General features: G+C 36.1%; 1 protein-coding gene across 2 annotated transcripts; it reads left to right on the top strand.

Moving 5' to 3' along the window:
• The first annotated feature begins 18,276 nt into the window (after nucleotides 1-18,276).
• On the top strand, nucleotides 18,277-24,068 carry PUB49 (plant U-box 49). 2 transcript variants are annotated; one of them, XR_015883480.1, is made up of 13 exons: nucleotides 18,299-18,587; nucleotides 19,573-19,839; nucleotides 19,920-19,982; nucleotides 20,090-20,193; nucleotides 20,775-20,866; nucleotides 20,953-21,042; nucleotides 21,134-21,209; nucleotides 21,327-21,700; nucleotides 21,869-22,125; nucleotides 22,222-22,510; nucleotides 22,949-23,056; nucleotides 23,151-23,473; nucleotides 24,014-24,068. XR_015883480.1 is itself a non-coding variant. In XM_088488052.1 (12 exons), the coding sequence occupies exons 2-12, from the start codon at nucleotides 19,712-19,714 to the stop codon at nucleotides 23,346-23,348; spliced, it is 1,779 nt and encodes a 592-aa protein (XP_088344178.1). In that variant the 5' UTR covers nucleotides 18,277-18,587; nucleotides 19,566-19,711; the 3' UTR covers nucleotides 23,349-23,546. The 2 variants fall into 2 exon arrangements, 1 of the variants encoding a protein (XP_088344178.1); XM_088488052.1 differs by lacking the exon at nucleotides 24,014-24,068 and having other exon boundaries at nucleotides 18,277-18,587; nucleotides 19,566-19,839; nucleotides 23,151-23,546.
• The last annotated feature ends 452 nt before the right edge of the window (nucleotides 24,069-24,520 follow it).

Below are 24,520 nucleotides of genomic sequence, written 5' to 3'. Positions count from 1 at the left end.
CCTAATCTTCTCCTTCCTAATGAGTTATGCTACCTGGGGTGAGGGATTGAGGGTCCAGTTGAGGGATAGTTGATTTTGACTCTTAAATTTTTCAATTGTCTGTGCAAGTTCATTCCCTGTCTTTGGAGTCCATGTGATGCTACAATTGGGGAGTTTTGTTCTGCAATCTCGTATATCCTAAAGCACGGCGTCTATTTTCCAGATGTTGGAACTCGACTTGATTGCCTCAACCAAAGGTAAACAATCAGACTCTATAAGAACTCTTTCTATCTCCATATTGTCTGCCATGATGCTCGAATGTGATTTGATTGTAGAGGCAACACCGCCCTGAATCGCACCCATACTGTCTCGAATGATCATCGCCACTGTACCAGAGTTGGAGCTCTGGGTGAATGCCGCGTCAACATTGATTTTGGTCCATCTGGGTGAGGGAGCTCTCCAATGAACTGGTAAGCATCTTCTCCTATTTGGAATTATTGGTGATTGCTGTAAGTCCTGGATAATTAATCAATAAATTAATTATTATTCAAAGAAATTAAAAAATTAAATTTGATAAGTTAAAAGAGTAAAAATATTTAAAATACGAATTTTAATAATAATTTTAAAGATTTTAGTCCAAAATTAGGCAAACGGACTAAATCGATTGGACTGAACCTGTTTTGGGCCCAAAGCCTAGCATATATAAGATTGAAAATAGGCCATCTTCCCTTCATAACTCATGAGGGGGAGGGGAGAAGAGAGATTGAAAAAGAAAACCTAACCCCCGAAAATTACCTCCAACTTCAATCTTCCATAACTTTCAAAGTGGAGCTCCGATCGCCGCACCGTTTGCGGCCACGTGTCCATCTCATCGAGCTCTTCAATTCTAATCCAACAAAATGGTATGGGCCTTTAATTTTCATACCCAGTTCTCTGTTCCTCTCTTTTTCACATTTTTAGTTTGGGTATTGAGGGATTTTGATGATTTCGGTGGTTTAGGTACAATCTAACATTGGATAATTATTATATTTTACCCCAATCATCAATGGATAAGGTAAGAAAACTATAAATCCTTGTGGTTTGTCCAATTTTGTGAACTCTGACGTTAATTGTGGTGAATTGTATGGATCATATTGAAATTGTGTTGAATTGGAGTTGAATCGGTGAATTGGAATGCTTGGAACTTAGCTTTGGATGGCTGGAATTTATTGGAATTGAATTAGAGTCTTTGAAGCTTGAAGTTGAGTGTTTTGAGCTTTGGGAGAAATCGACCAAGGTATGATTTTGGTTTCTCGTAGTTAATGTATAATGTTACGTAAAATCTTAGGCTAGTTGACCGTAGGATAAGTTGAATTATATGAATTGTTGATGTTTTATGATTAGTGGTGATATATGTTGAGTTTGTCGGGAATCATGTATGAAAATGTTGAATAATTAAAAGGGTTGGATGTTGATATTGAATGGTATAGTTAACGGAAGTATGTGTAAAAATGGAATTATGTGTATGTATGTCTGTAATGAGTTTGATGTGAATTGTAGTGAAAAATTAGTGAATGGCATTGATAAATTATATGTTAAGATGAATGTGGTGTGGTTGGTCTTGAATATAAAATATGATATTGAATTTGATGGTAAAATAGTTGGAGTTGAGGTAATCATTGTATATATGTATATCTATGTGATGAATATGATGTTGAATTCATAATGAAGTATTGGTATTTTAGGTGAGTAATGGTAATGCTTGAGATAGATTTGGTTAGGATTTGGTTGGTTTTAGGATGTGAAACTTTGGAAAAAGCTTGAGGTTTGTGTCTTTGGTAAAAACCACAATTTTAACCAACTTTGACGCGTCATAACTTGGCTTTTGGATTTCCAAACTTTGTGAAATTTTTTTGAAAGAAAATTGGGTGAAGTTTATGACGTTCAAAGAACGGACGAAAAATAATTTTTTAACGAAAAAGTTATACACGTTTGAAAATTGGGTTTAAAAATAGAATTTGCAGAAACCAGGAAAAAGTTATACACTCTGGGAGTTTTGAAAGTTGTGTGTACTCATATTATGATGGGTACGTACACGCTGGAAAAGTTGTCTGGTGCGTGCGTATGCACAGTATGATGCGTACGCACGATGCTCTTATTTTGCACTAAAACCTTGTTTTTAACTATTTGACCTTTTCGACAAGCTTGTAAACCTTTGTAACCACTGTTTTGTTGAAAATTCAAAATTTTTGAGCTATCAACCATTTCTCTAGTTTTCCAAACTTCTATAAACTCTATTTAAGGTCCGATAGCTAGGTTTTAGGCTATTGAGGAAGTTAGAATTTGTATCGAAGGAGAATTGAGAAGTGAATGATTGATTTGACTAGATATTAAAAGTGATGAATGAGACATGATTGAGAATAATTATGACATTATGAGATCATGATGAGTGAGTTTGATTAAGATATTGATGGTTATCAATGGCTAAGAGAAAGGGGGTTGAATCTTAGCTTCTTTTTCTGCTGTAACGTGCTTTTGCTTTCTCAAAGAAATTTAGGAGATATTTTTACTTTTGTCTCGTGATTAACTAAGAGACATTTTTATTTGGGTAAAGTACTAAATTGGTCCCTTACGTTAAGGCGTAATCCTGTTTTAGTCCTTAAGATTTAAAGTGTCCTATTTAAATTCAAAAAAGATTCATTTAGTTTTAATGTAGTCCCACCGTAAGGTTAAAGTTAAATAATTAACGAAATGTGTTACATGATAGCAACACAAGAACAAGGTCGATAATCTGGAGAATAAGTACAAGCTTCAAAGGCACAAAATCAACCGTAGTTGCATCAATACATTTATTTATTATTCTCTTTAGTTTTATAGAAAATATTTCATTTAAATTGTAAGAAAAATGATAAATAAATGTATTGATGCATCCACGATTGATTTTGTACCTTTAGAGCTTGTACTTATTCTCCAGATTATCGACCTTATTTTTGTACTACTGTCATGTAGGATATTTTGTTAATTATTTAACTTTGACCTCACAATAGGACTACATTGAAGCTAAATAAAACTTTTTTGGATTCAAATAGGACACTTTAAACTTTAAAGACCAAAACAGGATTATGCCCAAACGTAGGGGACCAATTTAGTACTTTACTCTTTTTATTTTGTCTCCTAAGTAACAGAAACAGAAATGAAGTAGAGAAGAAGAAATAATACCCAAATGTATCATGATTCAGCTACTTAGTACAATGTAGTCTACATCTAGTCTCCATCACAACTATGATGAAATTTTACTATCTCTTTTTCAAGATTACAAACACCAATGCTTCCCTAGGATCTTCCCAATCTTATCTGGGACAAATCTAGATTCTAACCCAATCCGAATTTTGACTAGGACTCTTCCTAACTTTTAACTGCAAAGTGCTAACCTAATTTGCAAAGGAATCCCCTTAGGATCATGACACAAAATAGAAAGATGTACAAAGCAAACCTGAGACATTTATGACTTTTTCTCATAATTTAACTCACTGCTTTTTTTCTCTCATTGGTTTTTTCATACAAATCTCACCATGTTTGCCTTTTACAATGAGACTCAAACAGATTAAACTGAGAAAAAGAAAATACTAAATGAACTACATGGAGGAGAATAACTGAAACAGCGTGGGTAGCTGATGCACGAAAACTTGTATCACTACAAATTTCCATCGGCAAGTGCACCAGATTGTCGTCAAGTAAAAACTCACAATAGAGTGAGGTCGAATCCTACAGGGATTGATTGGTTGAGCAACTTTAATTAGAGGAGTGTTCTAGTTGAGCTAAGCAGAATTTCGTTGAGAATTACAGGAAAGTAAATGGCGGGAAAGTAAATGACAAGAAATGTAAATGGCTGAAAATGGCTGAAGGTAAATGGCAGAATGTAAAATGCGAAAGGTAAATTGCAGAAACTTAAATGGGATTAGGGGTAATGAACATTAAAGTAAATAGCAGAAATCAAATAGAATGGGTAAGATCAGAAGTGGGAGAGCTCATTGGGGTCAGGAGATGTTATAATTAGGGGTGTCCATGGATCGGATCCGATCCGCATATCCGCGGTGTTTATCCGAATCCGATCTGAAAATTGCGGATATGGATCTGATCCGCAAGGCTTTCGGATTGGATCGGATCGGATTGCGGATTTTGTGTTGGTATCCGCATATCCGATCCGCATATCCGCGTATCCGCAAAAATAAAGAAATAAATAAGTAAAATATTCTTTTTATGTTTTATTTTAACTAATAATTATCATATATGTTAAATTATTTTAATTTATTATTCAAGAAAAGTATGTTTAATATTATTTTAAGAGTAAACATATTTAAAAGAATAGAAAAAATAAATTTTATTGATATTTTTTTAATAAAAATAAGCTTTTAAAAATATTTTTGTGTTTTGTGGATATATCCGATATCCGATCCGATCCGATCCGCAAATGTGCGGATCGGATCGGATCGGATCGGATCGGATCCAACCTTAAAAACTGCGGATATTGGATCCGATCCGATCCGATGATTGTAGTGCGGATCGGATCAAAATTTTAGCCATATCCGATCCGATCCGATCCGCGGACACCCCTAGTTATAATCCTCCGGATCAAGTTCATTTTCATCTCTTCCTCAATCAATGCATTTATTGATCTCCTTGGAAATCTTAGGTGATTGGATCCCAATTCCTTGGCAATCCAATCTCTCTAAGCATGTTCAATTGCCCAATTCCTTGATTTAAGTGCTCATGGGAAGAGACGAAGTATGGTCGCTAATTATACCACACACATTTATAGATCACAGATTAGTAGGACATGTCACGATATCTATCCAAACCCCAACCTAATCCAATGTGAGAAAGAGTTCAAGCATGATTCTGGGATTTCTCTTCCAAGCCTATCACAGAACCCAATTATATTCAATTTCTTTCCCAAGACAATTGAATGATTTAATGAAGAATGAAATCTTTTTAGGTAAATCAAGAGAAAAGACAAAAGAAGAAGATGAAAACTATTATTGATCCATTGAATTACAACAGAGCTCCCTAACCCAATGAAAAGGGTTTAGTTGTTCATAGCTCTGGGAATAGAAAGCAAAAATGAAAAGTGCATTATAAAGTAAACTGAATTGCAGAGAAAGTAAATGTACAAAGTGTTTACAATTTTTGGATCCCCCAGATCCCAATTCCCGAAAAGAAAAAGGAAAAGAAAAAAAAAGTACATAACACTAAAAGAAAAGTGCAGATAAAATGGAATTAGGGTTCTGAACTCCCAGAGGTCCCCTCAGGGCCTCCAGAGAGCTCCCTTCAATCTTCAAAGACTCCTTTATTTATACTCTTCTTCCTATCTTCAATTGAGTTTGCAAGTCTCTGGATGTGGGCCTTTAAGCATAGTTGAAGCAGTTACAATCTCAATGGGCTTAGCTCAGCTTGCATGAAAGAAGTTGAGTCAGGTATAATCATGTTAGTCAAGGAGTTAGTGTGGTTAACGCTAAGTGTAAATTCTGGTTCGAAGACGTTAGTGACACTAACTTTGTCACTAACGTCCCAACCCTCTTGAGCCACGCTAATCCCAACGTTAGTGCCACTAACGTGACCACTAACTCAGCCTTTTCTAACTTTCGATAGCGTTATTGGTGTTAACTTTGCTATTAACACTACAATCCATCCTTCTTCCACGTTAATGGTCCATTTTAGTGACACTAACTTTGTCGCTAACGTTACAAAACTCCTTTTCTTCTATGTTAGTGCTCACGTTAGTGGCACTAACGTGGGCATATTGGCCATTTCCAACATTAGTGACAAAGTTAGTGTCACTAACGTTGGCTCTTATCCCCTTGCTCCACGTTAATACCCACACTAGTGATGTTAACGTGGCCACTAACATGGGTAATCTTGGCCTCATCCAACGTTAGTGACAAAGTTAGTGTCATTAACGTTGGCTCCTTTTTACACTCCACGTTAGTGGCACTAACGTAGGTCATCTTAACCCCTTCCAACATTAGTGACAAAGTTAGTGTCACTAACGTTGGTGATTCTTTTTGCTCCACGTTAACACCCATGTTAGTAGCGTTAACGTGGCTTTTAACGTAGGTGTTCATGGCCTTTTTAACTTGGTGTTAACTTCACCACTAAAGTTGGAGCTTCCCCTTTCTTCCACGTTAGTGCCTACGTTAGTGGGACTAACGTGGGAACTAACGTAGGTTAAGTTGGCCTTCGAAGACGTTATTAGTGTTAACTTCACCACTAACGTGGCTCTTCTCTGCTTCATTTGGCCTGAAATCAACCAAACAAAGTGCATCAAAGCCTTGCTAATTCCACAAGATTTTGCATCATTCATAATAAACAATAAATCTAGTATAAATCTCATGAAAATGCACAAAATTAACGATGTTTGATTGAATCAAGGCATGCACGAAATTCTCATCCAAATACTTACTTATTGCCTAAGAAATGCATGAAACTACTCTAAAACAAACTAAAAATGGCTTGTCAAACTAGCCAAGATACCTTGGCATCACAACACCAGACTTAAATCTTGTTTGTCCTCAAGCAAGTGATAGAACATAAGAAGAATGAAATGAAAATACAAGAGATATAAGTCCTTATTCAGAGAATTCAAATCCTTGGTTCATGGAGTTTCATGCATGGCAATTTAGGTTCATGTTCATGCTGGTTTCTAGGCTCTCATATGCTCTTGAATTCCTACTCTAATGCCTTCTATGAGACTCTTATTCTTGATCCTTAACTTCTCTATTTTTGTTTTCTTTCCTTCTTTGGAGCTTATTGCTTTCTGTAGCCAAGTGTTTTGTATTGAGACAACTTTTTAGGATAGACTTTCAGCCAATATTCCCGAACCAGTTGGTTCAAGATGCTAGGTGTTGAAACACCCCTAAGGACTTAATCACCCAAGTCTCTCCTCAACACATACACACCACAGGCACATAGTTTGTCATTCATTCATTAGACCTTGGTGTCCAGCACCTCTTTGGGTTGCTAAATATTTTGTGACGAGGTTGCTCTTGATAGTGGACTTTTAGTTGACAATCTCGGGTTAGTTAACCCAAGTTGTCAAGTGATGAAGCACTCCTAAGAACTTACTCATTCAAGCAGATCTTTGCACAAAAACACCACAGACACATGCCTTGAGGTTCAAACTATTGGTGCCCAGCTTTATTTGCTGCTCTTTTCTTTCTTTTTCATTCTCTTTTTTTTTTCTTTTTAGGATCTTATTGATCCATTTAAGTCTCATAGAATACACTTCAAGCTCATAATTCAAGAGATATCTTAGCCCTGTACCTTATTGATAAACCAACTTAGCTAGCAATTACCACCACAACACTAGGACTTTATTCTGCACATTGGATTTCACTCTTGTCTTTCACAGCAAATTCTCATAAATTCTTTTATTAAGCTCAAGGACACAGCATATAATTCAAGCAGGATGAAAATGAAGCAAGTACTTAGGCTAGCAAGCCATAATAGCATAAAGACAAACAAACAGCACACAATTCAACAAGGGTACACTTGCACTTCCAATTAACAGATTTAAGCTCAAGATAGTCAAGTAACAGTACAACCTCTTGGAATTCACTTGTTTCTTCCTTGTCATCACCATCCTTAGCCTTTTTGTACCCTTCTTCATCTCCTTAAATGATGGTGTCCATTCCTTCCAAGAGATTGAGTGTCTTCCGGCAAAGATATTGGAATTTGCTTGTTTCCCAAGCACTTGAGAGATGGTTAGCATGCATGTATGCTTGTGATTTTATGAACTTAAGTTGGTGTGTGAACACCAAACTTAGTTTCTTGCCTAATGCAGCAGATTGAATACATACAGAGAACCTCATGTGCTTTTATTAAGAAAACAAACTGTGAACCAAAAAAACAAACTAAGAATTAGAAACTAAACACATGTTAAGTAATTTCTCTGATTGTTTGGAGTCAGTGACTTGTCATTGAAGGGTTGCAATTTGTTTTTAAATGAAATCAGTGGTGGAACACCAAACTTAGCATCACACATTCACCCTTTGAATTGTTTTGGTGTGCAATACCAAACTTAGCTCCTTGCAATATAGAGAATCTACTTAACTCTTTTATTGAATTAACTAGGAAAAGAAAACTACCTCTGGTTGGGTTGCCTCTCAACAAGCGCTTTTTTACTGTCATTAGCTTGACATTTTATTCATAAATTTCTTCCTCTTCTTCCAATTTGTTAAGAGGAATGACCTCAAGTGGAAAAAGGAGCCAGTTAATGCCCTTTGTTGTGAGTGTCTCTTTCCAGCAAGCTTTCTTTTGTGATTGGCTTGAGTGAACTTGCTTGTTGGATCAGGAGTTGGATTGCCCTTTGACCTTCTCTTTTTCCTGAATATGATCCTTTATTTTCTGGTCACAATCCTCCTTTTGGTGCTTGTTTCTACTGCCTTCACATCTTTGATCTCAAGACTTGGGTATTGTTGGATAGTTGGAGCATCCTCTTCCTTAAGAACTTCTTGAATTGGTGGTTCAATAAACTCACCCTCTATGCAACTCTCTATTTCATTGGAGTGTGGACTCCCTTGGTTGACTTCCTCCCTTTCCTTAACATGATGTTGCATTGAGTCTTTTGGGAGTGAGTTTGCATGTTCCTTTGTCACCCTTAGTAGCCTCTGTGGGTATGGAGCCTTAGGCTTATATACTCTCACAACCTCCTCCTTCTTCATAGGAATCTCACTTGGTATGGGTGTCTCTTTTTCTTGTTCTTCTTATTCCTCCCTTGTTCCTGACCATTGAATAAACTCCTCTGTTTCTGGAGAGAGTGAAGTGGTCTCTCTTTGTGATCCCAGCTCTTCAATGAATTGTTCTTCAGAATAGGATTATGCTGTCTGTCTCAATTTTTCTTCATGCTCCCTTTTTGTTTTCTCCTCTTCGTTTGTCTTTATCATTTCTTCAAGGAGGAGTTCTATCCTAGCAAGTCTATCTTCTTCTCTCCTTTTTTTGAGTTCTTCAATGATGAGTTCCATCCTAGCAAGTCTATCTAAAGGAGGTTGTGTAGGTTGTGATGGTTGGTTGGGGTTGGCTTGTGAATAGAATTGGTTGTTTTGTGGTTGTATGTTCTGAAAGTGGTATGACTCTTGTGGGTAATGGAATGAGTTTTGTGGATGATAAAATGAATTGTATAGATTTGGGATGGAATTTTGTGCTGAGGCATACTCAAATGATGAAGAATTTAGACATGTAAAACTAGGAGGTGAGGTTGGATAATTGAGAGGTGATGGCTCTTGATGAATGGGGTATGAATGAGTGAAATCTCTTTGATTTTGATTTTCCCAGCCACAACTTGAGTAGTGATCAATTTCACCAAAATATGGACCATTTTGTGGCTCTGGAAAGTACCCCATTTTACGTTCTTGATACTCCCACCCACCATGAGCATAATAATGTGAATTATTCTGCGGTGGTGGAAAGTTTCCCATGAAATTTGATTGACCAAAATATGATGGATGCTCCTTTCTTCCCTACAAAAAGCTCTGTCTCAAATAATAATTACCAAAAGAAATTAGAATCTCCATTGTCATAAATGAAGGATTCTTAGTGAGGCAATATTACAAACAGTTAGTAGATTAGTTATGCAGAAATGTAACTAAGCAAGAAAATTAAACAAAAAAATCAAAATAAAAGTGCTGAGACTGAAAGTAAATAACAGAAACAATGAATTAACAAAGCAAAAGAAAATTGTTCAATCTAGTTATCCTCTAATTTAATCATTGTCAATACAAAATCAATCTCCGGCAACGGCGCCATAAACTTGATACATAAAAACTTGTCTCTCAACAAATTTTCACCGGCAAGTGCACCGGATTGTCGTCAAGTAAAAACTCACAATAGAGTGAGGTCGAATCCCACAGGATTGATTGGTTGAGCAACTTTAATTAGAGGAGTGTTCTAGTTGAGCTAAGCAGAATTTTGTTGAGAATTATAGGAAAGTAAATGGCGGGAAAGTAAATGACAAGAAATGTAAATGGCTGAAGGTAAATGGCGGAATGTAAAATGCGGAAGGTAAATTGCAGAAACTTAAATGGGATTTGGGGTAATGAACATTAAAGTAAATAGCAGAAATCAAATAGAATGGGTAAGATCAGAAGTGGGAGAGCTCATTGGGGTCAGGAGATGTTATAATCCTCCGGATCAAGTTCATTTTTATCTCTTCCTCAATCAATGCATTCATTGATCTCCTTAGCAATCTTAGGTGATTGGATCCCAATTCCTTGGCAATCCAATCTCTCTAAGCATGAACAATTGCCCAATTCCTTGATTTAAGTGCTCATGGGAAGAGATGAAGTATGGTCACTGATTATACCACACACATTCATAGATCACAGTATTAGTAGGATTACATGTCACAATATCCATCCAAACCCCAACCTAATCCAATGTGAGAAAGAGTTCAAGCATGATTCTGGGATTTCTCTTCCAAGCCTATCACATAACCCAATTACATTCAATTTCTTTCCCAAGACAATTGAATGATTTAATGAAGAACGAAATCTTTCTAGGTAAATCAAGAGAAAAGACAAAAGAAGAAGATGAAAACTATTATTGATCCATTGAATTACAACAGAGCTCCCTAACCCAACGAAAAGGGATTTAGTTGTTCATAGCTCTGGGAATAGAAAGCAAAAATGAAAAGTGCATTGTAAAGTAAACTGAATTGCAGAGAAAGTAAATGTACAAAGTGTTTACAATTTTTTGATCCCCCAGATCCCAATTCCCGAAAAGGAAAAGAAAAAGAAAAAGAAAGTACATAACACTAAAAGAAAAGTGCAGAGAAAATGGAATTAGGGTTCTGAACTCCCAGAGGTCCCCTCAGGGCCTCCAGAGAGCTCCCTTCAATCTTCAAAAACTCCTCTATTTATACTCTTCTTCCTATCTTCAATTGAGTCTGCAAGTCTCTGGATGTGGGCCTTTAAGCATAGTTGAAGCAGTTACAATCTCAATGGGCTTAGCTCAGCTTGCATGAAAGAAGTTGAGTCAGGTATAATCACGTTAGTCAAGGCGTTAGTGTGGTTAACGCTAAGTGTAAATTCTGGTTCGAAGACGTTAGTGACACTAACTTTGTCACGAACGTCCCAACCCTCTTGAGCCACGTTAATCCCAACGTTAGTGCCACTAACGTGACCACTAACTCAGCCTTTTCTAACTTTCGATAGCGTTACTGGTGTTAACTTTGCCATTAACACTACAATCCATCCTTCTTCCACGTTAGTGACACTAACTTTGTCGCTAACGTTACAAAACTCATTTTCTTCTACATTAGTGCCCACGTTAGTGGCACTAACGTGGGCATATTAGCCATTTTCAACGTTAGTGACAAAGTTAGTGTCACTAACGTTGGCTCTTATCCCCTTGCTCCACGTTAATACCCATGTTAGTGGCGTTAACGTGGCCACTAACGTGGATAATCTTGGCCTCATCCAACGTTAGTAACAAAGTTAGTGTCACTAGCGTTGGCTCCTTTTTGCACTCCACGTTAATGCCCACGTTAGTGGCACTAACGTGGGTCATCTTAACCCCTTCCAACGTTAGTGACAAAGTTAGTGTCACTAACGTTGGCGATTCTTTTTGCTCCACGTTAACGCCCACGTTAGTGGCGTTAATGTGACTCTTAACATGGGTGTTCATGGCCTTTCTAACGTTAGTGGCGTTAACTTCACCACTAACGTTGGAGCTTTCCCTTTCTTCCACGTTAGTGCCTACGTTAGTGGGACTAACGTGGGTTAAGTTGGCCTTCGAAGACGTTATTGGTGTTAACTTCACCACTGACGTTGCAAGCTTGCTCCCCTTCCACGTTAATAACCACGTTAGTGGCACTAACGTAGCCACTAACGTGGCTCTTCTCTGCTTCATTTGGCCTGAAATCAATCAAACAAAGTGCATCAAAGCCTTGCTAATTCTACAAGATTTTGCATCATTCATAATAAACAATAAATCTAGCATAAATATCATGAAAATGCACAAAATTAAAAATGTTTGATTGAATCAAGGCATGCATGAAATTCTCATCCAAATACTTACTTATTGCGTAAGAAATGTATGAAACTACTCTAAAACAAACTAAAAATGGCTTGTCAAACTAGCCAAGATGTCTTGGCATCAGTAGCTATGAGAGTGAACTCTGTGCTTTTCACTTACTCTCCTTATCTTCAACCCATGGCCGTTCACCCTTAATATAGAAAAGTGAAGCTTCCAAGGTTGAAACAAGTTCAACACTACCACTGTCTTCTTCTCCATCTTCAGAGACTAGCAGCGGCTTCATCAGAGGGGAGAGAGAAGACCGAATCTGTTGCATGCAACTCACCTCCATTGTTGCTTCTTCTGTGCTTGAGATCTTGTGGCTTTTTTCTTGGTTCCTCAGCATAGCACAAGTGAGGAAAGAAACTTTTGATGTGCTTTGACTGAGTGAGACTAGCTACTTGGTTATAACCCTTCCTCCTTGCTTGGTTTTGGCAATACCCCTTTTGCCTTTCTTTATAACCTTCCTTCTGTGCTTTCTATTTTCTTCTTTCTTCATCTTTGGTTGATGTGACCGATGCAAGAGAAGGAAGAAAGAGAAGAGAGAAGTGATGGCTTTTGGTAGAAGTTTTAAGGAAATTAAAAATGAATTGGAACTTGGGAATTAATTTTCTTAAACCAGGGGAGTAGGTAACCGAAAAGTGCTTTGAAGAACTTGGGCCATTTCCTTTTTTTCTTTTATTTTGGATCAAATATTTTTTATGGGGTTTGACTTAGTTATGATGGACCAAATAGAGTATTGACTTGGGCTTTAGACATTTGTTCCTTGGGCCAACTTATTTTTTTTATTTTCTGCACACTTGATCAAATATATTAAACAACCAATTGGTAATATTTTAATAAACACTTAATAATTTTTTAATAATGTTTGTTCATCATTTTAATTTAATATTAGTTTTTCAAACTCAACAGATATGATGAGAATGATTATGATAATGAGAGGTGAGGATGATTGATGATGAATATGTCTATAAATTCTCTTTGATTGCAAATGCTGACAGGACACATATTCTCTCTAATGGTGACGGGACACATATTTCCTCTAATGGTGACAGGACACATGTCCCCTTTAATGGTGACAGGGTACATATCTCATCTAATGGTGACAGGGTACTCTCACTCTAACTATCAGCCGATGTGCTGAGAAAATTATGCGCAACAAAGAGACAATGTCTAGGGTAGCTACCGGACATGTTGGATTTGGCTATATAACCGACAGATGAGACTTATCAGCTACAGGACATGCATACATCATATGCATTTGTATATTTTGTTTTGGCTTGCCTAATTATTTAACTGTAATTAACTACTACTTGTCCTATTTGCTGTAACTGCTATCTATATATGTATTTTTCTTGTCTGTTTTGTTTGTGTTTGTATCTGAGAAATCTCTCATATGGTGGAGGCTTGATGAGAGTTGTTCCACCCGGTGTTTAGGAGATGTGAAGGAAACGGAAAGTGAATAGTTAGATTAGAACTAGAATCCCTTAGATAGATTCCCGAGATTTCTGTTTTAGAAATAAATTTTAAGTTTGATTCTGAGTGTCGGAGTTCTAGGAATGCCTCTGACTTTTCCGGGGCCTTATATATTATCTATATAGGCAACTTTACCATACTGAGAACTCTCAATTCTCATTCTATATATATTCTGCTGTTTTTTAGATGCAGGTTGAGAGATACCTCACTGAGAATTCTGGAGATCCTTTAGAAACAAAGAACTATGTTTGGGCCTTTATTTTTTGTATTTAAATTGTATATTTGTAGTTATGTTTTTCTCTGTATATAACTTGTATGTTTGTCCCTCTTAGAGTTGACTTAGGGAAACAGATTTTGTATTTTTATCTTTTGGGATACTTTTGGGTTGTATATATATATATATATATATATATATACATATATACTCTAACCAGCCTTAACTTCGCAGGTCGAGCCTATGGCTCGATATGTGTATCTTTTAGAACTCTGATCTGTTTTACCCTTTTTTTCGATCTGGTTTATCTGTTTTACGTTTATTCGAACGTGTGTAATTGTGATTTTCTGTTACGCTCTTGTTTAGCTTTTCGTTCAAGACTCTTAGTTACAATTTCCTTCAATTATATTTATATTTGTATTTTTCTTTTAGAGGCCGTAACACCTTGCCACCTCTACTTTACAGTTCAAGCGTAAAACTCTGTATGATAAGATATTATAATTGCTCTGATTGATCTATGCTTTCTATGTATTCTACTTCTATAAGTCTCGCAAATGTTAGAATATTTTGAGGATTTGGTTTTATTTGGTTGAAAATTTTCCGCCAGATGCCTTCAACCTCTGTCTTGGTTCCTTTTTTTATTGTTTGGAGAAGCTCTAGCTAGAAGGGACGTTACACTATTCATATCATCTGTAACCCTTGGAATTTTGTTGATGATGCCCCCCATGTCTTCTCTTCCCCCGGTTTTGAATAATTCTGAGTATTGGTATTCAATAAGATTTTAAGATCTTCCCTTGTTCTTGAATCCATTGGCATGAAGCATCTTTAATTCTATTAATCCTATTTTTGTCTCTTCTTTAAATAGTTGAAGCATAAAAAAGATTGTATTTTTTTTCTCCTCTTCAACCATTTAGATAGTGTTTAAAAGAGAAAAAGATGCTGAAGACCGAGACTGAGAGACTAAGACTAAAATAAGTTTTAGTATTAAGTTTGATATAAAGTAAGAGATACAAACTGAAATAAGAATAAAATTTTAATTTAATTTACACAAAAAAGTAAAGTTGAAATTAATTAATTGAAATAAGAATATTTTAAGTATAAAATGTTATTAAAGTTTCAGTTTTCATCTTTAAAAATTTCAATTCCCTATGTTTTTATTTTTTAAAAGTACTGAAATATGAACATTTTGGAGACAAAAATTAAATTTTTAATATCAATGTCTAAGCCAAAAAAAATAGTATTGAATCCCAATCTCCCAACTTCCATCTCAATATTTCAAAACTAAGGCTACCTTAACTCTTGCTCTCTGCCGAGTATTTTTTTTTCTCCTATTTCCATAATGCGGCAATCGCTTGTTTGGCTTCCAAAATTTGCTTTTGCTGCTCTAAGTGTATGCGCAGTATTTTAGAGTTTTTGGATTTTAATCTTCCATTTGTTGATTTTCCTGTCTGCCCTTTTGAACGTGTCCTTGCTCCATGACATGAGCTCCTTCTTGCAATTGTTTATTCTCTTTGACAAATCCTCCCATTCTTTTCCACTGCAATCTTGTGAGCCCCACCCTTTTTTTATGGTGTCACTGCAGCCCTCATTGTCCTCCCAAAAGTTTTCATATCTAGACAATTTTTTACTCCTTTGTTCCGACTTCAACTTGAGAATAAGAGGGAAATGGTCAGATGAGATTGCTGACAAGGCTGTTAGAGATGCACTTTCAAACATCTCTCTCCATTTTCAATTCACAAGAGCTCTATCAAGCCTTTCTCTTGTGACAAAACCTTCTCTTGAGTTGCTGAACCATGTGAATTTGTTGCCGTTTAGCTCCAAATCCATAAGTGCATTTTTGTGAACAAATTCTCTGAACTCTTCAATTTGGACTTTAGGCTTCAGTTGCTTGCCCATTTTTTCCTTGGATTAGGATCTCATTAAAATTACCCATAAGACACCCAGGTTCATTCCTTAAATCAATGCTATTAGTCAACACATTCCATAGCTTCCTTCTGTTTTTGAAAATAGGGTTCCCATATGTGAAGCAACAATTCCAAGCATTACCTTTGTTGTCTTTAATATTAGTGGAAATGAAATTATGACGCCAAGAGTAAACAAACGCATCCATTCTACTTTTTCATAATAAACATAGCCCTCTAGTTTTCATAAGGAAGATTATGGTCGGCTTATACTGTTTACATAAATTTCTGACCGGCTTGAATTTGTTGAATTTATTGTTGTGTTGCTGAATAATTATTAGTTAAATTTTTTGTTCCTAAAAATTATCTGAATTTGTTAATAACTATTATCACTGAATTTTGAATTTGTTTCTGTGTTGAAATAATCACTTAACAAAAATTTTTTTGTTGATAATTATTGATGAACTGAATTTGTTGTTAAAAATGGTTGCTAAGATAAAATTTTTTGTTTGCTCTTTTTTTACTAGAATTTAAAAAATATCTTCGTCATAAATACCGTCAGAAATACCATCATCTCAAGAGCAAGCATTATCAAATAAATTTTATTCTCACTTGTTTATTTAAATTGAGAAAGTATTTTATATTAATGATTAATTTATTATCTCTTTTTGTATCAATAGTTATGTATAAGAATTGATACTTGTTTTTATGTTTGTGAAGACATGTATTTTAACTTTTAATTTTAATTTTATTTTTATAAATTTTTGTCTTTATTTTATTATGACCGGGTATCCATCGGTTAAACCAGTAATTCGGTGACCCAGTCGTATGATCGGATTAATTACTGATTTGATTATGATAACTATAGAAGTGAGTTTATAGTTATCAAATTCGGTTCAACCTGATCGGTTCGACCCAAAACCCGGTCACCTAGTCACATGGCTGGACCGAGTCACTCGTCGAACCGGACAATCACTGGATCTATTGGAAATCGGTTTGACCGAGTTAGTTTTCAGTAAAACCGCTGACCCAGCTAGTTAGTTTAACCCGATATGTGTCTTCTTTTTTTAAAAAACCTGAAAAACGGGGTCGTTTCAGCCCCCTGGCCGGTTGAATGAAACCCTAATCTGAAGGAACCCCCCGAAACCCCAGCCTCGTCTCTCTTCTCTCTTGATAGTCTCACATTCACGGCCTCACCCTCACCTCGTCAATCGTCACTCTCAATCTCTCACGGCCTCACCTCATCACTCTCTCGGCCTCGCACTCATCTGAGACTAAAGGTCGTCGTCGCGGTCTTATGCCCCTACGTTTACTTCGTCGGTGGCAAAAGCAGACGGAACCAGTCAAGCAGCATCTGCTCCCTTGAGCGGTGGTGGTCGTCTTTTTGTTTCATCGCGGTCTTAGAACCAGTTAACCAGGTGAGCTATCTTCGAATTTTCGACCCTGTTCTTTCACTGGTTCAGTGATTTCGGTAAAATTAAAATTATTGTTGAACCTGAGCAAATTTTAATTAGAATTGTTGTTGAATCTGGTAGTTGTTGCTATTGTATTTGATTTTTTAGAATTGTTACTGAACTTGAGCACATTTTTTTGTTGCTCGATAACATCGTTGAGTTGAATTTTGTTGCTAGATAACAGAGTTAAATACTTTAATAGTTAAATTTGTTATTAAATTTGTTAGATAATAGAGGAAATATACTATGCAAAATCCTTGGTGGATTCTATTGCATATGAAAGATTTTTTAGACTTGAATATAAACAAAATGAGGGTTCTGTGATTACATATTGCACTTCATTATTAAACATTGTTCTAGTATAAAATTTAGAATTAAGTAAAATTTGGAATTAAGCAACATGAAAAAATTGCATTTTGAGCCTGCAACTCAAGATCTAATAGGCACCAACGTAAAATTAGAAGGATGTTTAAATGAATTGTTTCAAGTCCTCTATTGATTTTACCTCCATTTGATTGGTTGTGTTGCTTTAAAAATATTTGAATGTTTCATTTTAAAATGATAAATATACTTAAAATGTTGTATGGGATAAGCTCATTATTTATTTATGCAAAATGTACATCAACTTGAATGCATATATTCTACCAAGAAGCTTTACTTTGCTTTTATTTTTATAATTTTATATTTTTATTTAATTATGACCGGATCAATCGGATGAACCAGTAATTTACTGGTTGAACTAGTGATCTGATCGTATGATCGGATTGATTACCAGTTTGATTCTGATAATTATGGTCAATATGATTGATATTTGGCAATTCTATACCAAAATTGATTTTGATAAAATAAATATTATTTATATAATATTAATTAAAATCATTTTTAGATAGATAATTACTAAAAAAAATATGGCATTAAATTATAATGTTATTTTTTAATCGTTTAATTTTTTTGATATTTTTTATCGGTTTTATATCTGTATGCTGTTGTGTGTTGTGACTCATAGTTCTAAAAACTGAACCAAATTTGTCGGTTCAACTGGTTTAACCGAAAATTGGTCACTAAATTGGTTCGGTTAGTTTTATACTCTTTGAAAAATCGGTTGAACCGGCAGTTAATCATTAAACCGCCAGACCGATCGGTTTTTGAAGGTTTTCGGTTCGGTAAACCATTCTAAAACGACGCCGTTTTCACCTTTAAAGAAGGGGGGGAAAAGAAAAACCTGAAGTTATCCCCCAAACGCCCCGGTCCCACTCCTCTCTTTCTCTCTGGAAACTGGAAATTGAAGAAGTAAAGAACCCTAGTTCCGTAGTCGCTTGTTGCGGATTCTTCTCATCGTTCCTCTTCTCTCGGCGTCAAGGTCGAGCTCAAAGCCTCAAATTCACCGCCGAAACCCGAAACCCCCCTCCTCGCCGTCGCACGAAAGTCGCGCTGTGGCGTCGCCGTCGCGAAGGCTTGCCGGTCGTCGTCTCTTCGTGCTCTCTCTCTGCTGAATGCTTTACATCTATAGCACATGTATGCACCCACTTTTTCTTATGTTTTATCTGTTAGGAGATGTCTATGATGTTATGTACTTTGAAAACATTTATTTCACACTTCGATGTCTCGGTATAGGTCCTCTGTTTTCTGTATGCTTTGATTTCCAGTTCTTACATGCATTTCTGAATATTTTCATGATTTGGTTGTAATAAATCAAAATAATTAAATTGGCAATTTCAGTACTTTTCTTTCCTGCCATCATTACTAGCACGATCCAAGCAGCTTCAAAATTACAATCTTTGGTCGAAGTTTCAGTTGCTTTGAAAGTTGTGGCCACATTTGATTCATCTTAGTTGGTGCTATTTATGTTGATAATAAGCACCATTATTACACCTTTGCTTTTTGCAAACAAGGTTCTACTACAGTCAACTTAATGATATGGTTTCTGCTGCATTTTATAATGATTTATTTCTCATACTGAAAGTTTAGTCCATATATTTTGTTTAAATATGTGTTTTCTGCTAGAAGTTGTAAGATATCATTCTCAAGAGCTATTTGTACCTGCTTTAAGGAAATTTTCCTATAATTCTTAAAGGTTTATATGGGATATCTTTGTGGCATCAATGCATTTCCTTGCATCTGATATAAATTATTGTGTTTTGTTTGGAATTGGGGTATCTTCAATTTATTTTTGCTTGTTCAATTCTGAGTTGGAGTTGGGCTTAATTGTGAGCCGCTGGGTTTAACTCCGAGTTGCTGAGTTAATAATATTGATTTTGTTGATATTTGCTTATTCTGGATTGCTGATTTTCTGATGATTACTGATTAGTGATGATTAGTGCTTGTGTTTAGTTAAAAATTTGGTTGTTAATGTTTTTTTTTGGTGGTAGAACATTATGTAGAATTGTGGAATTTTGAATTTTATTAGGTTAGAAATTATTGAATTTAAATATTTGAAATTATATGTTGAATTTTTAATAATATTAAATTAAACCGGTTGAACCATTGAACCAGTGACCAGTTATCTTACCGGTTCATTGACCGGTTCGGTTCTCGCAACCTTCCTGTGCATGCATTCCTAGCTGCAAAGTAAGGAAACAGGGTGGTAAATTTAAGAAACCCTAGGTAGGCAGGTAGCAGGTGATTTCAGAAACGACGCAATGGGGAAGAAGCAGCATAGCAAGGATAGGATGTTCATCACCAAAACGGAGTGGGCCACCGAATGGGGTGGTGCCAAATCCAAAGAGATTCGCACCCCCTTCAAACGCCTTCCTTTCTATTGCTGCGCGTAACTACTCTCCCTCTCACTCTTAGTTTCCTCCTTTCACGATGATTATCTCTTCACCTTTTACTTTTTTAACGATTCAGGCTTACGTTTACTCCGTTTGAATATCCGGTGTGCACAGCTGATGGGAGTGTTTTTGATGTTATGTGAGTTTCTGCAATCCATTGCAAGCGTTTTTACTTCCTTGTTTTTTTAAAAAATTTGAACTTAATTGGCTGTAATCTAATAAATTGGGTTTGCAATTTGGTTGCAGGAACATCACCCCGTATATTGTTAAATATGGGAAACACCCCGTCACTGGAGCTCCCCTCAAGCAGGAAGATCTCATTCCACTAACTTTCCACAAGAATTCTGAAGGTTTTTTGTCTTTCTCTGCTGTGGTTCAGTGTTTCATAGGATTTAGTTTGCTTCTCCTTTTCGTTCGTTCTTCAAATTGTGTTGATTTATTTCGTTGGGATGATTGATTTACAGTTTTGGATTCTTCTTTAGATTAATATTTTGGTTTATCTGCTTGCTTCTTATACTAAGTATGTTACTCAACCTGCAAATTGAAATATAATAAGTTCCCATTGGTTCGTCATTGTTGGAGAGGTGTTGAACGTAGGAAATGACAATGACTGTTTCCTTCTAATTGTTTGATCATTATTAGAAACTTGTATGTGCATTCCGCTCTTTGTGGATATTGTTGTTATGTTACATTAGTAATGTTTTCTAAGTGAATGCTTTTGCAAATTCAACTAAGCTCTGGCAGAATTTTTCTTTGAGATAATTTTGCTAGTATTTTTGTGGATCTTTTGTATTGCTGAAGCAGTCTCCCATGATAATATGGTTTCTGTTGTTTGGGGAAGGAGTGGGTAAGGGGTGTAGGCTATATCATGTTTTCCTGGTTGGGTTTCGTATATGTTACTATTGACTAACATTTCTTTGTTATTCTGCAGGAGAATATCAATGTCCTGTGCTAAACAAAGTTTTCACTGAATTTACACATATTGTCGCAGTGAAGACTACAGGAAATGTGTTTTGCTATGAGGTTTGTTTTTATATGATCCTTGTTGTTGATAATGCTAGTTTACTTGCGTAAATAGTTTTTATATTGGTGTAAATTATGGAAAATAGGCTGTTAAAGAATTAAACATCAAAACAAAAAACTGGAAAGAGCTGCTCACTGATGAGCCATTCACGAAGGATGATCTTATAACTATTCAGGTTAGTTGTTTTGGATGCAACTGCTTTATCCATTTTTTTGTCTTTCATTGGCTTGTTTTTAAATCTTGTTAATTCTTGTGTATCTTTGTAGAATCCTAATGCACTTGACAAGAAGGTTCTCCTGGATTTTGATCATGTAAAAAATAGTTTGAAAATTGATGACGAAGGTATGCTACAGCCTGAAGCTTCATCTTTTGTGAGCTACTATAAATCATTTGATGATGATGTCACTGCTTTCATTGTAATTACTAGCAGGTCTGATACCTTCAATTTTATTTTCTTAGAAATACAGAAAATGAGATCAGATCCAACCTATAACATAAATGTGTCGGGCGATGTCAAGCAAATGCTTCTAGAGCTTGGAACTGAGAAAGGAAAGGAAACTGCAATGCATGGGGGAGGTGGTGGCAAGGCACAACAAGAAAGAGCTGCTGCACTTGCTGCCATCTTAGCTGCAAGATCCCGTGTTAAAGAAGATTCCAAATCAGATCAAAATGGAGAGACTAAAGCTCCTCAGGCTTTTAGTATTGTAGATGCTGCATCTGCTGCTGTACATGGAAGAAGTGCAGCTGCTGCTAAAGCCTCTTCTAGTGATAAAACAGCTGCTAGAATAGCTATGCACATGGCTGGTGATAGGCAGGCAGTGAATGCAAAGCTGGTAAGTTACAAAATGGAACCTCCTTATAACCACTTACTAGATTTAGGGAGGTCATAGGAATAATCTAATGATCATTTCTGTGTACTACATGATGAAAGGACCTGACCAGTGGGCGTCTAACCACTGCTCTATTGTTAACATCGTTTAATTGCAATTTTTCTATTTTAGGTGAAAAGCCGTTACACTACTGGAGCTGCTTCCCGGTCATTCACTTCAACATCATTTGATCCGGTTACCAAAAATGACTTTGAATATGTGAAAGTTGAGAAGAATCCAAAGAAGAAAGGATATGTACAACTGCATACAACACACGGAGATTTGAACATTGAGCTGCACTGTGATATAACACCAAGGACATGTGAGAACTTTATCACTCTTTGTGAACGTGGATATTACAATGGAGTTGCTTTTCATCGAAACATTCGGTAGGACGAGAACCTTTCTGTTTGAATTTCTCTTTCTAGCTGGACCAAATCAAGGCTCACATAGTATGATGATGTCTTACTATCCTGTATATGCAGGAATTTTATGATACAAGGCGGTGATCCTACTGGTACTGGAAAAGGTGGTGAATCAATATGGGGACAGCCTTTTAAAGACGAGCTTAACTCTAAATTAGTTCATTCTGGAAGAGGTGTGGTTAGCATGGCAAATAGTGGCCCACACACGAATGGTTCCCAGTTTTTCATCTTGTACAAGTCCGCAAAACATTTAAACTTTAAACACACAGTATTTGGAGCAGTAGTTGGTGGCTTGACTACATTAGCAGCAATGGAAAAGGTTCCCGTTGATGATAATGATCGGCCCCTGGTGAGTCATGTATTCTTATCAGTATCGATGCTTTTTACTTGGGTTCAATTTTAATTTTATCAACTGCATTCCTGTTCAACTAAAGTACACGGTCAAGAAATATGAATAAGCTTTAAAATAAGCATGTTCTTCTGCTGTGTACATATATGTTTTTAGCTATTCATCTTTGATTTCATGCATTGAATTTTTGCTGTAAAGTGGGTACTAAATATCATTGTAACTTAAAGTCACGTGGGATTACAATATTCTGCCCCTTTATGAGAGGTTTATACTTTTACTATCTCATTAATACAATGCTGTCTCTCATCATGACTCAAGAACTTGTTTGTTAAACGGTGCCAAGCACTCAATGGTTTAAATAGTTGAGCTTACAGAGCAACGTCTAAGTGATACATTTAATTCATAATGCTCTAAATACTTTTTGTTTGGGTCTTTCAGGAAGAAATCAAGATAACGAGTGTCACAATTTTTGTGAATCCTTATACAGAACCAGATGAGGAAGATGAGCAGGATAAAGAAAAAGAGAAGATCGAGGATGAAGATAATGTTTGTTCCTTTTACTGGTTGTGTTTTCTCATTTCTTTAAGGTTTTTTGTTGACTAATCCCATGGACTTGTTTCTTTTCTTGTTTATAATTTAGAGTAAGGTGGGATCATGGTATAGCAATCCTGGAGCTGGAACATTAGAATCTGGAGGTACGGTTGGTGGTGGTGTTGGCAAGTACTTAAAAGCCAGAACTGGTCAACAGCCTGAGTCAACAACCAGTACAGCCGTTGTAGGCAAGAAAAGAAAAGCCGGAGCTGCCACTGGTGAATTTAAAGATTTTTCTGCATGGTAACAATCCAAAGCTTGTACCATTTGTAAAGAAAAAAGAAACTGGTATCATTTATTATAGCAATTATCTTTGCATATGGGAAAATTGACACGAGAGTGAGAGAAAAATATTAATTGCATCCCAATTGGGCTAATTTTTTTTGATATTGGAAGAGTGTGTGAGTTGTGCTTGGTTATGGTGTATACAAGTGTTAGACACAAATGTGGGACAGGGAGAAATCGGACCGTCCGAATTCTTTGTAAAAAAATTCGTTAATCACAAATCGGACCGTCCGATTAGTTTTTGTTTTTTTTTTTATTTATTTAACATGAAATCGGACCCTTCGTTTACAGTTTTTTTTTTTTAAAAAAAAAAAAAACTGAAAACGGACCCTCAGTTTTCCATTTGTGTTTTTTTTAATTTTTCCTTTAAAACAAAACGGACCCTCCGTTTTTAGTTTTTTTTTTTTTTTTTTTTTTAAAAAATCAAAACGGACCGTCCGAATTTTATAAAAAAATTATTTTTTTGTAGATCTCCTCTAATCGGACCGTCCGAGTTCCTTATTCCAAATCGTTCGGTCCGATTTCAGCCTCCTGACACCACATGCATGAAAAGCACCCCTATTCTCCATAATGCTGTTACACCCCAACCCTTCCCCCATATTAAAAATAAAAAGCGTCCCAATTGAGGATTTGTACAATAACAATAGGTGTATCAGTTACAAGAATAGAATCATTTTGTCCAGTTTGTGTTTCCCTCTGTCTCTTCATTGGAAATCGCAGGTTGCAATCATGATCTGTTGCATCTGGATTTGATTGATTGACGCAACTGGCTGGCTTACCAAACAGTATGAATAAGTAGAGAAGAGTATATTAGAAAATTTATTGACGACTTTATTCCATGGCAGATATGCGAATTTCCCCACTATGTAAATGGTTTAACCACACTGTTGCTCTCTGTTGGGCGTTATCAATACGATCCGATCGACTTTTGGTTACAGGGTTCAGGGAATTTCTTCTATTCTTGTCTGGCGTGAGTGCTAAATTCAGCTAAGGTTGTCCTTCACAACTATCTAGTCACCTATGACCTAGCCTTGCCAGTTTTCCTTGTGTGTGTAACAGAATATAATCATCTTTTTCATTGACTTGTGTCATAGACTCAAGGATGCCACATTTGTCATCTTCATATTTAGGGGG

The sequence above is a fragment of the Arachis ipaensis genome, chromosome B5, assembly GCF_059453495.1.
Source record: "Arachis ipaensis isolate K30076 ecotype BB chromosome B5, ASM5945349v1, whole genome shotgun sequence".
NCBI lineage: Eukaryota > Viridiplantae > Streptophyta > Magnoliopsida > Fabales > Fabaceae > Arachis > Arachis ipaensis.
Note: the sequence above shows the minus strand (reverse complement) of the source record. Positions and strands in the feature narration are given on the sequence as shown.

Bases quoted from the DNA above. Each gene is read 5' to 3' on its own strand.
- PUB49 (XM_088488052.1), top strand. From the start codon at position 19,712: ATGGGGAAGAAGCAGCATAGCAAGGATAGGATGTTCATCACCAAAACG. The intron at 20,194-20,774 runs GTTTTTTGTCTT...GTTATTCTGCAG, and splicing joins TTTCCACAAGAATTCTGAAG to GAGAATATCAATGTCCTGTG. The intron at 22,511-22,948 runs GTGAGTCATGTA...TGGGTCTTTCAG, and splicing joins ATGATAATGATCGGCCCCTG to GAAGAAATCAAGATAACGAG.